General features: G+C 39.7%; 1 protein-coding gene across 1 annotated transcript in view; it reads right to left on the minus strand.

The window, feature by feature from the left end:
* CIT (citron rho-interacting serine/threonine kinase) overlaps positions 1-18,004 on the minus strand; it is a 137,656-nt gene that overhangs the window by 107,545 nt on the left and 12,107 nt on the right. The window contains exons 4-6 of the mRNA XM_054594466.1: positions 15,613-15,714; positions 5,059-5,201; positions 4,265-4,358 (exon numbers count right to left, since the gene is read on the minus strand). Of these exons, the coding sequence (XP_054450441.1) occupies positions 4,265-4,358; positions 5,059-5,201; positions 15,613-15,714 (339 nt within the window). The remainder of the gene's footprint in view (positions 1-4,264; positions 4,359-5,058; positions 5,202-15,612; positions 15,715-18,004) is intronic.

The following is an 18,004-nucleotide window of genomic DNA, read 5'->3' on the forward strand; positions in this document are numbered from 1 at the left end:
CTACATGGCACAAAAGAATTTTCTTCCCATCAAAGGATGTTAAGTACCCCTGAGTACGCCAAGAGATTTTACGGGTAAGGCCACATGTCTTCAATGCTGGGCTTTATATCAAGAAAGGAAATTTGCTTTGCTTTGTTTTGCTGCAGGAACTGAGAGGAAAGCGAATGTTTAGAGAGGACACTAAGAGGTCTCCCTTCCCCAGTGAGGAAGACCTGAGCTCCTTCAGCCTGTAACTTCAATTTTGTCCATTCTTCTCCCCCAGAGACCCATTATGATAGGAAACACTCATTCTCCCTACTCCCTCTCTTTTCACCCCCTGCCTAGGACCCACCATAGGTTTTTCCAAAATGTAAACCCAGAAAGTGGTGAGATACTGTTATTCTTGACACCAGTGTCATCATTGCTTTGGGCAACAGGACTTCCACTGCAAGTACCCATTTGGGAAAGTTACATGGCCACACCAGGCAAGAAACCCACAGGCCTATGTTGATGGACAAAAGTGAAGAGAAAGGAAAAAATAGAGAGAGAACACCCTAAGCTAGAGGAATGGAAAGTAGCTTAAGTCAAGAGGAAGCCTTGATGCTGGGAAGGCTGAGCCCAGACTTCCGTCTTTTAACATGTGTGTAAATGTTAATGAGCTCAACACAAGGTTAGGATTAAACTCCAAGGTTTTGAGGGGGAAAAAACTTAATAGTGACAATGAGAAATATCTTTTAAGTATCAAAATAAGAAAGGAAACTCTATAATACCTTGATTTAACTAGGTATTGGTAATGTCACTGTATCATTGATTAAATGCTTATCTACCCTTTATGCTTGATTTACCTTGCAGAACCATTAGTACACAATCTTCAAATATGTGTCATTTGCATGGTGTTCAGTTTTATTTTCTCATCACACTCGGCTGTTTGAGACTATTCAGTTCTCCCTCTTTGTAGCTCATTTGGTTTGGTTACTTGTTCACAACCAAAGAGTTGAAAGGAACTTGGCTAGGTCACATTTATTAGCATGACCCAGAAAAGGGTATAAATTATCTATGCCCCATTTCCAAACTCATGGTTAGACTTATCAAAGAGAGTCAGATGACTCCCCAACTAAGTCTTCTCCATAAGAGGTATGTGATCATATACCTCTGTATCTCATCATTTTGTAAATTTTTTAAATTTTAAAGAAAAATACTCTCCAGCTTGTTTTGTGTACATCTCCTACTATAGTAATTAATAAGAATTGACAAAGACTTTTAATGACTACTAATTCTCATTAGCTGCTGACCTCTAAGCACACTAAACCCATTCAACATGTAACTTCACACATCTAATAAGGATTTTGCAAGATGCTTTCATTCTCTTCTGGGGGCAGTTCAAGCCAGCTAATATGAGTGAGATAAAAGAGGAATCCAGCCTTCCTGACAGGCCCCAGTTTTATGAACTTTAGTTCTTTTTCACTATATTGGCAGGGAAGAGAATACACCAGTTCAGGAGGAGACAGTAAGAAAATGACTAGGAGACAGAAGGTCAGTCATATTTAGAGAGAGAGAATTTTAAAAAAGAAACAAAAGGATTAATCTAACAGATTCTTTACAAACAGAAAGCATATGAGAAGGTAAGAACACCACTGCCTTCCTCTTCCCAAGCCGCATCCATAAAATGCTTAAACACAAAATTGCTTCAACCTGTCTTTTCCCATCTAGCTGCCCAGGGCACACACCTCTGCAGAAGCAGGGGGTAAGAAACTCTATGTTGTTCCACTTGTGGAAAAGGAATAAAATCTTTCCACTCCTACATTAATCTCAAAAAGGACTATCTCCTATGGGTTTCCAACTGCTAAATGGGGCTGATTTATAGTCTTTACCTATAATCTCCTTACAATTGTTTTCCTGAGAGCTGAATGAGACAGGTTGGGAATATTTGCTGTTTCCCATTCTTTGAGATTCTAATAAGGTGAAGTGGGTGACCTAAGTCACAGAGCATGTCAACGGCCCATCTCTGCTCAACACCCAAAGGTGTTAGTAAACACAGGCAGTGTGGTCCCCGTGTTCACTAAAAAATACTCCAAAGCAATATTCTGACTAGGAAGTTTGACATAAATCCAGTGGAAGATGGAAAACACAACAGATTTAAGATTCACAAATATCCAAAATATATAGATAATATTTGGGAGTGGCAGGGGAAAGGATTGATTTGGGGTGAGTAACATATAATAATTTTAGTCAGTGTGGGTTCAATTTTATATAGTATATTTTGAGTATAAAAAACATCTAGAACCTACTTTACACCTATAAAACATTCTATTTAAAGGAAACTCATTTTAAAACTACAACCACTGATGAAAAATACCAAAAAGGTATAATTCTACATCCAAACTTAATCTAGGTTGCAGTTTCTTGGTCTTCTATAATAAAAGGGCCTTTGCACTTAAAACAATGCTGAAAATTCCTTCTCTGCTGGTTATGTTCTCGGCCCTAGAAGCGGAAAGTTCTAGAGAAATTATTCTGTCTCCAAGGGGAGAGGAGGTTCAATACTCTCAAGCGTACAGGACTGAGTGCCACATCTTCTTGATCAAAATAACCAGGGGTTAAGATCGCTGAGCTGCAAATAAAACTGAGAGCCTCCAGAGTCTCCAGGAGGCTCCCCGCCTGGAGCAAAGGTTGCTACAATTAGAAGTGAAAAGGGCAGTTTGAAGTGCTGAAAAACAGTTATCAGAAATGAAAGAGTCCTGTCTCTCCACAAAGGGCTCTGAAAGGGAGAGGCTTCGGATGCAAAGACAGGGCCTCAGTCTCAGTTCCCAAGCAGTGACCTTGGATCCTAACCTAGCGTTTGTAGTAGGTTTTCCTACAGCAAACACATTGTTGCTAGCTCTCATTAACTAGATTTCTGATGCTTCTTAATCCATTGCAGTGGTTCTCAAACAGGGGTGATTTTGCCACCCAGGGAACACTTGGCAATGTCTGGAGACATTTTGGGTTGTCACAACTGGAGGGAAAGGTGTTTTGGCATTTACCTAGTGGAGAGAGGCCAGGCATGTGGCTAAACAACCTGTTAACACAAAGGACAGTCCCACAACAAAATGTCAGTGGTGCTAACTATGTTCCTAGATTCAATTTATTTCTAGATGCATGAGTTTTTAAGGTCATATATGCAATGTACAAGATTTTTAATCCTAGGTTATAAAACTTTTGTTTTATTTATTTTCTGGGCTTTATTCCACCATAAATTCAATACCTAAGTTTTCATGCCTGTTTCTGAATTGTACATAATTTTTTTAAAAAAATGCTTTGGTTCTATAATCTAATTCTTAATGTAATGATCAAGGACAATAGATTTTAAAGCATAATCTGAAATAACACCCACCTTTCCTCTAAAGAACTTGAGGAAAAAAAGGTAATTTTAAATATTGTCCTTTACACAAAGGACTTAACACTCACAGCAGGAGCATTTTGAAGAGCAGCTTCTCTAACCTTTTAATTTGTGCATTTTTACTAGAATCAGTATTTTCCAGAGAAAGAATAAAAGGCCAAATTCATAAGGACTTGTCTAAGTCACCAAGTGGTTCAGTTGTGAAATTAGTCTCAAAATCTAACTTGGTTTTCTTTTAGCCCTACCATTTTTTGCATAATTGACTTCTAAATTCACATTTTAATATGTATCAACTTTATTAGAAGATTTTTTAAAATATATTTTTACTTTGTCATCTTTTTCCTAAGGTATTCTCACTTTTGATCTCAATAGCTAGCCTCTTGACTTTCTTAGCATACAGAATATATTTTAATTTTTACCATAGTTCTAGGACTTAGAACTGACATTTTGAATACCTGGTTCTTAATGCTTAAGGAAGAATATTTAGTTCAAATTCTCTGATGATTAATTTAAATTTCACTGCATAGAAAATAGAGGATTTGAGATAAAGAAGATTGCATTTTGTCAAAATATTTTAAGGTTAAAAAAACATAATGTAACAGGAAGAAATCTATAACAGGCAAGGAAAATGAAGGGAAAAACAAACTAAGCATTTTCCTTTCTTTTTAACTGAACTATAAGAATGTTCCTAAAAATGTCTTGTGGGGTATAAACGAGTAGTATAACATAAAAGGGTGCCAAGGTCAAGTCAGTCTGGGAAACAGCCCAGTGTCCCCATCTCCATTCATCCTCCTGGAGAAGTAATTTCATACCCTGCCAGACAAAGGCAGCAGAATGTCACTCAGTTTTATCCCAGCATTTCCCAAACTTATAAGGATCGCAGACCACTATCTTATTGCATTTTGTTACCATCCTATTTGAGTTCATTTTAGCAGCTGATCCAAAATCCACTAGCTTGATGTGTCCCGTTCGATCAATGAGGATGTTCTCAGGCTTGAGGTCTCTGTATGAAAATCAGGGCACAAATTAGTGTTGTCTTCTCCATGCCAATCAGCAAGTACTTTCTAATGTAGGATATTGATACAGCCCAGAATCTTCATCTGTATTTTGCTATACAGACCTCCCTACTGATGGATTGATGGATAGAAAAAACAAGCATATATTCTACAAAACAAATTGAAGAGGAGGAGGAGGATTCCTGTGACTTCTGGTCTGACCATCACTCCATTTTCAAAACATTCTCAGGTGTACATAAAACATCAGATGAATGAGGATGCATAGACACACTTTTTGAATGAGGATTTTGTGGAACACATTTGTAAACTTTTAACAAGTGAGGCCAGAAGTACAACTCCATAGTGTTCTCTTCCTACATGGTATGTCAGTTCCTTCCGCAAATCAAATTCTGTTTTTTTACCATATAACCCAAAGAACTCACCTAAGACTTTCTGGTCTTATTAACTATGTCTACAGATCTTACTAGCAAACTTGAGAATGTTACAATTCTAAATCTATTTCACCATTAAATGGATAAGCTGAAATGTGTGCCACTTTGGAGAATTTAGTTTCAGCCAGTTAAGACTGGCTAAAAATTGGATGAAGTGTTGTTTTGATGCTAAAATCATTCATCCATTCATTCTATTGTTGGAACTCTTAGGTGATACAGATAAATTCTCAGTATACTACCAGGGAGTCTCACTTACCGATGTACATATCCCATCTGATGAACACTGTGAACAGCCAAAATCAGTTCAGCTAGGTAAAACTGCATCATATTTTCATCTAATTGGTCCTCATATCTATTCAAAAGTGACAGCAAGTCCCCTCCAGGCTGATATTCCATGACCTGTATAGAATACCAAAGTTATTAATTCCTCATACACCCCAAAGAGGAAATGTCTCAATTAGCTCCTCAAATCCTGCCTGACGTGTTATAATTACAATGTCTCCACAAAGCAATGAAGATGTGTGAAACATACTGTAAGTCATGTAGAAAGAGGTCCCTGCCCTAAGGAAATCACATCCATTCCCCAAGAGAATCAATATAATGAAAGACTAGTACCAGACACCATGCACAATGTTTGCAAGGCAAGCTTGAGAAGTTGAATTAAATCCACCCACTCGCCCACCCACCCACACTGACACCCCAGACGTTCCCTAGGATTAGGTACACAGACTAGATGGGAATTCCTAGAGGGCACCAAACCCTCTTGTACACTTTTTCATTCCCCTCAGCAACCAGCAGAATACAGAGGCATGCAATAAATGTGATACAATCTCTGCCTTTACCAGTCAGTCAGGGTAGAAGGTAATCTGACTCTCTATTCAATATTTAAATATGAACATATATTGTCTGGCCTTGTAATTCCACTTCTGACTACTTATTTTACAGGAACTTGTAATGGTTTGTAGATAGACAGATAAATAGATTCACCACAGCATTGTTTGTAACACAGAAAAAAATAAACCTGGAAATGACCCAAATACCCATCATTAAGAAGCTGTGAAAATATGATACATCTAAACAATGGGATAAATGCATATATTAAAAATGAGTGGAGTCGATCTATTCATACTGCCATGGAACACTATCCATGATAATTTAAAGTGACATTTTATTCAGGATAAAGCACAGACCCTTTATTGTGATTTTAAAAAAACAAATTATTACATTTGTTAGCATATACATAGGGAAAAAAATCTAGAAAAAGATAGTAAAGTAAAATGTTTGATTAGCAAAAAATTGCCTCCATATCAGGGAGCCCTCACAATACACAGCCTGGCACCAAGGTCCTCCTCACCTTTCACATCCTTTCACTCTGGGATGTGACTTCTATCCATCCTCCTCTGAGCTCCTGTTGGCTTTTAGTCCAGAATTAAAAGAATGCTCTCTAGCCAAGTCAAACAAGGAACGTCTTGTACATATTCCCAGAGGCCTCTGGCTAGTCCAGCACGGACCCTGCCCGGCACCAAGCCAGCCCCACAGCAGAGCCCCCCTGGAGGAATCACCAACTTGCCTATCCCCTGTGAGGGCTCCTCATCGCCTGGGAGTCTCCCCCATTCACATGGTACTTACACATAGTAGATACACAACCAGATACTGGAATGGGCAAGTGGAACCTTAATCTTCAAATAGTAATTGTACACTGCCATTGCTGAAAAAACATTGGATTTATGAACTGACAAGAACGGGAACACTTAAAAGGGGAGACAGCTTAAATGTAGACTTTGTTTCCCCCAAATTCACAGCAGACATAAGCTACTTGTCCCCATGCCAGAGGAGCCACCTAGCAGCCGGGAGCTCACCCACTCATCCCAATGCGGCTCTCCATAGGCCCTAGACATGTGGGTGAATGCTAACTTCTACGTCTGTTTTAAATATATACTGCCATTAAAAAGGTCTTAAACATCCCCCAAAATTCACAGAAATAACAGAAATACTCACACTTTTAGAATGGAAGTGTCTTAAAATAAGAACAATGCATATTTATGATGACAGAGTACAGTTATAAAATTTCTAATCTGGCTCTCTTAAAGATATGAAAAATAGAGCAGCTTTTAAGTGTAAAGATGAGAAAAATCAAATACATGGCAGCCACTGGCAACTTTTAAGAACTCATAGACTGACCACTATTTAGTACTTAAGAGCTACTTCTGAAGAGTCTATTTGTAATAACCAGTAAAACTAAGAATCATCTGTTAGAAAGGCAAAAAGATATGCATGTTATTCAAAAAATAAAATTTTCTGAGCTGGAAATCCCCACCCAAACTAGATTAGTCTCTTCTATGAGTCAAACAACTTTTTATTTCTTCAAAACCAGGACTGATTGAGAAGACAAGCAACAAAAATTACAACAGCTGCTAGGCAGCATGCTCTACTACATGAGGCCAAAATAGACATATGAAATGACAAACCTCTAAATAGACTGGGTCCTTATCAAAGAAGCTAATCAAACTTGACCCAGCAACACGATTCCAGATTACCATACAAAAAATTCCAACTGTGCACCACTAGGAAAACTTAGCTTAAGCATTTATTGAGTAGATTTGGCTATGCCAGGAAGTTACCTGTATCCTAAAACTATCCTACTGGGGTAGAGTCGTTCATCCTGGTATGAATGGAGCCCATAGGGAAGACAGCTTATGTGTAGCCAGCCCAAGCTTAATAAATCATTTTGCTGCTGAGCTTAGAGATACTGTACAGTAAAGAACCAGGACTCAGGCATTTTCAGAAGACACTTTTGGGCTTTTAAAAATGGTACCAAATCAAGAGGCTCCAAAAGCATTATCAACAGCCACAAATTGATCACACTTCTTGGCCTTTTGTCTAAGATCAAGTGTAAAAATACGAATTGCCCTGACCAGTGTGGCTCAGTTGGTTGGGCACCGTCCCACAAACCAAAAGGTTGCCCGTTCAATTCTCAGTCAGGGCACACGCCTGGGTTGCAGGTTTGGTCCCCGCACCCACACAAACAGATATTTCTCTCTCACATCAATGTTTCTCTCCCTTTTCTTCTCCTTCCCTTCCCATTGCACCAAGATAAAAAATAAAAATAACTTTTTTTAAAAAGTCACAAACTAAGAGTCTTTAAGACCAGCATCAATAGAACACTGTGAACAAATTAAGGCCTAAGTCACCATCCAAGCTGTGCCAGGCTGACCACTTATAGCATTTGGTGTTACTACTCAGTGACGTCCAGTGAGGTGTTGATCCCCCAAAAATGTGGTTTCTAACCTAGATTGGTAAGTCCTCTTAAGCAGGGCATTTCAAACCTGCCTGCCCACCAGAACGCTTGGGGAAGTGCTATTTTAAGATAGATAAAACACATTCATCCAAATGAGTATCTGAGTGCCCAGTATGTGTCAGGCACTGTCCTAGATATTAGGAAAACAGCTACCTTCACAGAACTGGAATTCTAATGGAATGAAAAAAAAATTTTTTTAAACTTAAGCAGTATGAAAGGGTAAAGTATGTTTCCTTCCCACCCTAACCATCCAGGGACCAACTCAGACTTCATGGATCAAGCTCCACGGGTGGGGTCCAGGAGTCTGTATTTTTCAGGAGCTACCAGGGTGACTCTGATGCTGCCAGCCTCGTGCTGCACTGAGGTTTTCAAGCCCGTGTGGCTCCCTACTCCAACCAGTTGAAACGTTTCTATAGAAAAGGTGCCCTTGTATGAAACCTGGCCTTAATATAGTCATCACTGCTGCTGCTTCTTTTTTTTTTTCCCCCAATAATGACCTGGAGCCTTTCTGCAAATCAAGACAAGATCACTGACAACAAAGGGCTGGAAAATAACCAGTCCCATCAGCACTGAAGCAACAATTGCCCACCTTTGCAAGGACGGGAGATGTCCCTGCACACGCTGAACAGCTGTAGGTCACCCAAATGGTGCTCACCAAGGCATGGTGATCACCAAGGCATGGTAATCAAAGGCCAGGGAAGCAGGACAAGGAAAAAGAGCCCTACAGTGAAAGCCCTAAACAGTGTGACAACACTGCGGATGGCAGAGAAAGCACAGCAGCTGACAGACAAGCCTGGCTTGGAGCTATAACGGACTTGCTCTTTTAAAGCAAAGACATTCAGGCCAACAGAGACAGACCCTTCTGATGGCAGCAGCTGCAGATGCTAATTAATGGGCAAGTCTTCCATCTTTCTCTGTTGGTGTTTGCATCTACATCCGCAAGTACTGAGATGGCAATTTCCATCCATTGTGTTGCATTTGAGACCACAGGTGTATGTACGTGTATGTATGCACACATATGCACACACATATAACTGCACACTTGCATGCACATGTATACATATGTGGGGGTGTATGAATATTTAATAGTTTTTTAGAACTCTATTCCTATTTATTTGCCTAGGGTGTCATTAGAAGCACGCTGTGCTGGCCACCACTCAGATGTGCTGTCCTTGAAATGCTTGCAGTATAATCAGCATGACTGAAAGTGCCATGAAAATATAATGATGCTACTGGCATCACTCTCTGCTCTGCCCAGTGTTCCTGGTCTTTGGCATGAGGGAGGAAGGAAGGGATCCTGTAAGCAAAGTGGTCCCTGGCAGAGACCCTAAATTATTCTTCTTGAAGGGCAAGATGACCAAGAGAAAAAGAGAGGAGGCCTTTCATTTCAGAAACTATGAATCCCAGCCTGATTCATCCATGAATTCAAAAAAAATCCTCATTGAGCACTGAATCATCTAGAGTCTTGGCCAGAAACAGAGCACACTCCAACTAGGTAACTGAGGGCATGAATTAAGGAAGGGGCTATTTACAAAGGTGTGGGCAAGGTTACAGGAAATAAACATGGGATGGCGAAGCACCCTATGGCTACTTAACAGCAGTGAAGTGAGTAGGTACCATTCCTTGGCCTAAAAGATCCAGAAAAGGGATCTCAGATGTGTACACTATTACTGAAAGAGTGAAAGGAAGACGCAGTAACCAGAAACTAACTATAGCTATAACAATAGCTATGAGATCATGGTTCTCAAAGTGGGGTCCAACAGCAGCAGCCTCACTTGGGAACTGGTTGCAAATGCAAGTTCTCGGGCCTCACCCCCGACCTACTGAATCAGAAACTTCGATGGTTGGGTCAGGCAAACTGGGACAAGGTAACTAAGCAGTGATGTCTAAAACGGTAAAATTCTAAATTCGCTCACTTGAAATATGCCTCAAAAGACCAGGACACAAAACTATTTCAAAGGCATGAAGCACTCACAGAGCTCCCTAAGGCAATAACATACTCAGCAATTGAATGGAGGTCCATAAAAGGTATTAATATCTCATTCCGCCAATGAGAATATTGAAGCTGAAAAGACCAATGACTCCAGAAAGACCAAATAAGGAACAGTAATGAAATGGCCTATATTCTAAGTAGCAGCTTCCCTCTGATGGGCAGCCGTCTTCCAAACCCTGGCTTCTGATCAGCACCACATGAGCACGCTGGCGAGTTTTGAGACAAGCCTGCAAACTGGATAATCTTACCCTGTGAGATCAAAACAGCACATGTCTCGCTGTCAAAACTATCATAAGCTGTCACATTTCACTAAAATAAACAATGAAGTTATATTCATTAACTCTCTCCAGACTCCCCAACAACAGCACGGGCTGGTGTTCATACAGGTCACAGGGTCACTGCCTAGAAAGAGCCCATCTTTAAATTGTCCCTACACAGAAAGGAGACGCTACACTGTCCATGAAATCACATGGCTGTGTGTTGAAAGCAAGACAGGAAACAGAAAGAATTAACTCCATGCAGGACTGGAAACAGGGTCATGTCAGAAGTGGTTTTGGATGTTACAATACAATGTAAAGAATAACAGTACAGGAGGTGGATCTAGGGAGCCTGGATTCAAACCCACTCTGTTTTCATCTCTGTGGCAGACTATATAGTTTGTCCTCAAATCCATTCTTCCCTTCTTCCATAGAAGTAAGAATTTTAACTGAATATAGGCCATGCAGCTTGACAGTACAGATGTGTTGTCATGTGACAAACTTCTGGTCAGCAAACTGTAGGAGGAAATGATCTGTCCCTCTTCCATATCATTTATATAAAAGAAATGCACTTGCTCTGCCTTTCTGTTCTTCTCTCCTACCAGCCAGGGGGAACAAAGGCATGAAATGGCCCAAGTTCAAGCACCTCAAGGACTACAACACCCTAAGAGATAGAGAGAGCCACAAGATGGAAGGAAACTGGGTCCCTAAAGTATTACATATAACAGAGCTGTTCCACCTTCATGGACTGTATTTTGAGGGTCTTTTTGTTACAGTAGCTTAGCCTATACCTTAACTAATACATCCCTATGTGCAACTGGGTGAAAAAAACATTGGGAATCAACAGAGGGAAGCTGATGTTAGGCCACATAAAGGAAAGAAGATTCACATGTCAGCTATTGGCTTAGAGCTAGGGCAGCCTGAGGAGACCGGCAGTATGAAAAACATCAATACAAAGCCCAGGAGATTTAAAAATTTCACAAAGAATTTAGATACAACAATATTACAAGTGGTGAGTTGCAAAACAATGTTTCCTTTGTAAAGATCAGCTCCTTTGTGGAAGGCCACTGGTAAAGGCATCTGTTATACAGAATTGAACAGATTTCATCATGAACCAGCTTTAAAAAGCACTGTTTCCATGGGCTGCCTGCCAGAATGCAGGACTAGCCTTGTTATATAGAACCAGACGTTACCACGGACTTGCTACAATTTTCTGGATACCAGAAAATGGTAAACCACATTCATTAGTATGTAACTACAAATTGGAAATTTTTAACCATCAAAATTCCAAAGGACTTAAATTCAATTTCCTTGCATCACACTTCAGATTTTAAGAATCCCACTGTGTCTATCTTGAATTATACAGAGAACAAAATTCACACTGCTAATATATGATCTCCATAGCACAGTAAGGTGTATATAAACCAAATTCCTGTGAAATCAATCATGTATTCATCCAATAAATATTTCTTAAGAATTTACGTGGGGAAGTTCTACTGGAAGCAAAGGAAACACATTCCCACCCCCACCCCATCAGAGAGGGAGTAGCCCAGTGATGGAGACAAACACCCACTCAGGAAGAGGAAGTACAGGGTGCGATGAGTCCAACAGAGGGTCCAGGAAGTTTCTAAAAGAAGTAACATCTGGTCTAAGCCCAGAAGCTGAAATCAGAGCAAGCCAGAGAAACAAGGAAAGAAGGGAACAGCATGGCGAAAGGTCAGAGGCAAATTCAAAGAACCAAAGGAAGTTCGGGCTAACTGCCAAGTGAAAGGAGAGAAACGATAAGCAGTAAGTCTAAAGGCATATGCAAAAAAGACCATGTAAACCACGTGAAAGGGTCTGGCTGGACTTCATCCACAGGGCAGCAGGGAGTCTTGAAGGATTTTAACAGCAGGATGACTTGGCTGCACTGTGTGGAAGACCTGGGGGAAGGGCAAGACAGATGGCAGGGGAACACTGAGGAGGTTATTGCTGTAATGCAGACTAAAGATGGTGGCCTGAACTCACACAAGCAGGGCTAGAGAATTGAGACAGCTTTGAGAAATATATCATGGGTGGAATCCTGTAATTTTTTCATTAATATAAAATGTATTCTCAATTAAACCGCATTCACATTACCAATTAATGTTCAACTGTCAGGGGAGCTTACCATGATTTGCATGTTTCCCCGAACTTCAAAGGTTTGATGATCTATAAGTGGTCAATAGGTACAAAGGAATTTCAGTACTTTACAATGGCAAAACAGATCTACAGTCCCCTGATCTTGAGGCAGAATACATTTCCAGATTCAGAAATATTCAGATTTCAGAAAGGTAAAATGGTCCACGTACTTTATATTACATAGCACCCGAGGGTAAGGCCTGAGATAGTACCCTGTAATAAAATGCATTCATAATTTTGCAGCAAAATGGATGAACAGTCACACCACAGGGAATGAATAAGAGAGTTCAAGTCAGGTTTTGCTCAAATTCAAGTTAGGATTTGCTGCCAAGTAAGTAACAAAAGAACTTGAGGTTATTCAGAGTTCTGGGTATTTCAGAATTGCAGGTAAAGGATGGGGGATCTGTAATCATATCTTAATTCCTATGCTAAGTTTGGGCTTTTATGTGAAAAGTGCACCCTTAGCAAGCATTTTACTTCAAAGTACCAAAGTACTTGAGAAGACATGCAGACAAGGAGATAATTACAAAATCCCATCAGTGATACCAAAGTGAGCTACCAAAGGGCGTAAAAAAATGTCAGTGCAGCCAGGTATCAATGTGCTGAGGCTGCTAAAAATCCAGAAAGCAGCTGTTTTGCAATCATACCTATCTTGCAAGATAGCAGGTAGATAACCTGACAAAACCCACAGAGAAGGCCCACAGCTAAAAGACCAAAAAAGGAAGCCCCCTGCAGCCAAAGGCACCCTAGCAGAGGAATTACAGATATTCCCAATCCAGTGAGACACAGCACGAAGAAATTCCAAGCACAAGTCCACACCAGTTAAATGCACAATTAAAAACAAAGGGATACACAAAAAACAAAAACAAACAAAAACACCTCACAGACACAGATAACAGTATGGTGAGTACCAGAGGGAAAGGAGGGTGAGGAAAGGGGGAAGAGAGGAAAGGGATCAATGGTGATGGATGGAGACTTGACTTGGAGTGGTGAACACACAATACAACATACAGATGATGGATGTATAGAATTGCACACCTGAACCCTATATAATTTTATTAACCAATGTCACCACAATAAGTCAATTAAAAAAAGGGAAGGTCCTTACCATTCTCTTTGTTTTGGCAAAGCCAATTGGTAGGGATGAAAATGGTGGCAACCATTTCATATATAGAGAAAGAGTTTATAGTTCTCAAAATGCCCAAATAATACCCTTCTGAAGATGTGCTTTGAAAACTGTTGAGCCATGAAAAAAACAAAAACAAAAACCACTACAGTCAACACAAAGAACACTACCAGTGACAGTCACTCCTAGAATCTGTCATAAACCCTACCAAAACGGACCTTGATGGTGTGACAGTCCGAGGGCATCTCAACAATGTGTACTTCCACGAAGAAGTTGCGTGAGATTAGATATCAAGAAGGTTAGGCCTTCAACCCAGAGGAAAAGAAATATGAACTTACAAAGCAGGACAAAGCAGACCAGAAAACTGTAGACTCTCAACTTTTGCCAAAAATCAGAGCCCATCCTAGTTCCAGGACTACATGTAATGCCTTGAAAACAAAGCATATCCTCACAAGCTGGTCTTTTAAATCATCTGCAGAGTTCTAATTAAAATATCTTAAACAACAATAACAAACAAACAAACCCCTGCAGTTTCAAGGGAACTTCTTTCCTGAGGGCCAATTAAAAAGTCTGTTAATAACACCAAAACATAAGGAACTCCGTAAGACAAAGACACCACAAGGCAAACGTTGTATTTGCAGCAAATATTCTAGAATATCAGTGAATCTAAAAACACAGCAAGGTCATTTGTGAAGGTCAGAGCTCCATGCCCCAAATCTCAAGGAAGAAAAGCTTCCCAGACAATATTCAAGGAAAGGAAGTTTCAGACTGTAAATACAACAGGTGTGGTGTTGGTTTTGAAGGAGCGTGTACTTGGTGCAAGGCCAGTCTCCCAACATATTCGTATGAGAATGTCCTCACTTAGAAGGCTGGGTGGGCTCGGGAGGAACGTCTCTACCGGCACAGGTTCTCAACTAATATAAAACCAAAGCAAATAAACTGTTTATTCCAGGTCAGAAAATAAAGGCAGTATAGTCCCCCCAAATATGTCCTGTGAAATTTCAAAATAAATAGAATTCCATCTCTCTCCTGCATAAGCATCTGTAAAGTTTACATTGTCTTATTTTAAGGGCTAAATCAGGGACAAAAATTATTTCTAGGATACATTTTTTTTTTCTTTAGGAATCTAAATGCCTGAGAACCTAAACAAGGCCCCAAAATGAATTTTAGCATTCTCCATGTTACATGTGCATCAGGAATACCTATAAAAAAACCATTCAAAAAGATGAGGCAGATCTGTATGTACCATGAATATAGAAAGATGTCCAGGACAAATCATTAAAAGGCAAAAAGCAAATCGTCGAAGAGCACAGCAGAGAGCAGTATACCATTTTGTAAAATAAACTATACATGTGTTGTAAATATAGACAGAAATACTTTTTCCATGAGACATAGTTAAGGATCAGGAAGAACATGTATAACCATTAACATTTGTTTTACTAGGAAAATAAATTAGAAAGTAAGGCAGAAAATTTTTCCTTCTGTTTCATACAGTTCTGCAGTGATTGTTTTCTCTTAATAACCATGAATTATCTCACCTTTAAAAAATTAAAAATTTTAATGATGTTAACTAGACTTATTGACTTATTGTGGTGATCTTTCACAATATATACAAATATCAAAAAATTAAATTATATACCAGAAATACAGTGTTATATATCAATTATACTTCAATTAAAAAAATTAAAGCAAGATTCTATTACAGGTGATATTAGACTATTCCCAAATAAATAATTTACCATTATTGCCTTTTAAGTCATAGCTACAATACCCAACAATTAGTAGGGCTTTTTCTAAATGGGCTAGCTCATAATCTTTAGAAAAAGGAGAACAGGGAGAGAGCTGACAGGGAAGCAACTGAATGAATGAGAGATATCATGGACCATATGCGCAAGAACCACATTCAATTCTATGACTATGATACCCAAGTATCAGAGCACTGGACTAATTCCAAAGAAAGAAATGTAAAGACTCACCAGATAAAGGTTATTTTTGTCCTGAAAGGCATACTGTAATTGGGGGATCCAAGGACTTGTGCTCCGAGATAATATGTTCTGTTCTTCCTCAAAAAATGAAACCTTGAGGAAAAAGAAACATTTTAGACAATTATAAAAAAGCAAATGTAAAGGAGGGGAAAATGCCCTTTTCTCTCTCTTTAAGCATAAACTGATGTCCCTAGTTTAAAAAGAAAATCACTTAGCCCAGCTTTCCACAAATCTCATCCATTCGCCTACTTTGCTCACAATTTTTGCCAAATCTGTATATTATCTGCCCAATTACTTACCATCTTTCTTTAAAGTCAATTCACTTCCTTTAACTCTAAGCATCTTTTTGTTTCTCTTCACCTTCCCTTCCTCAATAATTCAGTCCTAAAGCCATTAGGTGAAGCAGATTAAGGCTGGCATCCATGACAGGCGGTAGGGAGAGTCATGGCGGCCGAGCACGGGCTGCCAGGCCCAAGCAGGGTGAGGAGGGCTGCAAACGTGTGGGGCCACTCCAGCACATGGTATCGATACGCAGGGTGAAAAAGGAACCCACATGTAGGGATGGCCTGGAACAGACCATCGGCGCTCCCCAGAGGGAGGGGGCAATGGATTGGATGCACACAGATGTATAAAATAAGTTAAAATACTAAGGATAGTGTCAGAGAAGAGAGTTACAAACATGGAAAGGGTGAAATTTAGAATGAACCCTGTGAAGTTGGTACTGGTGTCAATACTAGTGAGAACACCTACCACCCAGATCTTGGCCTCTAAATACAAGTTTACACAAAAAGGACTCCTTGTAGGACCAGAGCAAGTAAGGTAAAAGAATAAGACCCTGAACATCTTATACAAGAAGGTAAGTAGTACTCAAAGATGGGAATATATTAAAAGGACAAAAATCCAAGCTGAAGAGATTCTCATTGGCCAAACTGGAAACAATTTGAGTATAAAAATATATAATAACAGGCCCTGATAGGGTAGCTCAGTTGGTTAGAGTGTTGTCCCAATAAGCCAGGGTTTCAGGTTTAACCCCCAGTCTGGACACATACAAGAATCAACCAATGAATGCATCAATAACTGGAACAGCAAATCAAATCGATGTTTCCCCTTCTCTCTTTCTCTTTCTTTCTCTCTCTCTCATTAAAAATAATAATAATAATAAATAAAAATTTAAAAAATAAAACCCTCCAGCCCATACCTCACAAAGGGTCATCTTGAGTCATTCACCAAGAGGAAGGCATCCCTGTTTGATTCCGCAGTATGGTATGTTGGATTACTTTGTTTTTATATGCACAATTTCCCATCTAAAACATAAACATCACAAGGCTCGGGCTACCTCTAATGCCTCTTTTTAGGGACCTAGAAACACTCCAAACACAACAGGTACTCAGTGAGTGTTTCCAGATGATAGATGGTGAGTGGGCATTAGGAGGCTGAGTGAGCATCTTCCACATCTCTCTTCCAAATAATCTACCACAACCTGTCATTTTTCCTTTTTGTGTAGTTGCTCACACTGCATTTCTAAATACAGTCTACATCCCTCCTGGACTCTAACAAGCAGCTTCCTGCCCTCCACTCCTTCTTCGTTGGAGGGCCCACAAAGTCACTGACGTCCTCAGGCTCTGATCCCAGCCTCCTCCTTCCAAAAGCCTAATGATCCCCCACCATCTCACAAATTAAACTGCCACTCCAAAAGCTGGTTTGGGGGAAATGATAAGTGACCACTGAATGGGTACAGAGTTTCTGTTTTGGATGATGAAGAAGTTCTAGAAAGAGATTGTGGTCACAAAACATTGTGAATGCACTAATACAAATGATTGTATCTTAAAAATGGTTAAAATGATAAAGTTTTGTTAGGTATATTTTGCCACAATAAAAAACAAGTTCTTGAGATTTCCCACCAATTACCCACATCCCCCCTAAATGTCCTCATTTCTTCCCATTCCCCAATCTATTTCTTCTAAACCACTTAAAAGAAAAACACAAAAACAAAACACACACACAGACAAACACACACACACACGCACGCATGCACGCACGCATATAGCATTCTAATACTCAAAACTCCAGAACGTCACACACACCACATCTGGCATATTCTCATCACTTCTCTCTGCCTAGAACTACAGCAGTATAGAACTTTCCCTAACTGTCCATAGCTCAGCCACATTTCTCCTCACTCCATCATTTGAGAATTTGCTAACTGTTCCTGTGATGCTTTAGCTGTTTTAGCTGGTAAGCACCTGCTTTATATACTTGTCTTTTTCCTCTGCTTTCCAAGTTTGTTTTTTAATTGATTTTAGAGAGGGGAAAAGACAGAGAGGGAGAGGGACAGAGAGAAGGAGAGAGATGTCGACTTATTGTTCCACTTATCCATGCATTC

This window comes from Pteronotus mesoamericanus, unplaced genomic scaffold (genome assembly GCF_021234165.1).
Source record: "Pteronotus mesoamericanus isolate MK-2021 breed Mesoamerican mustached bat unplaced genomic scaffold, CSHL_Meso_final scaffold_507, whole genome shotgun sequence".
Classification (NCBI taxonomy): domain Eukaryota; kingdom Metazoa; phylum Chordata; class Mammalia; order Chiroptera; family Mormoopidae; genus Pteronotus; species Pteronotus mesoamericanus.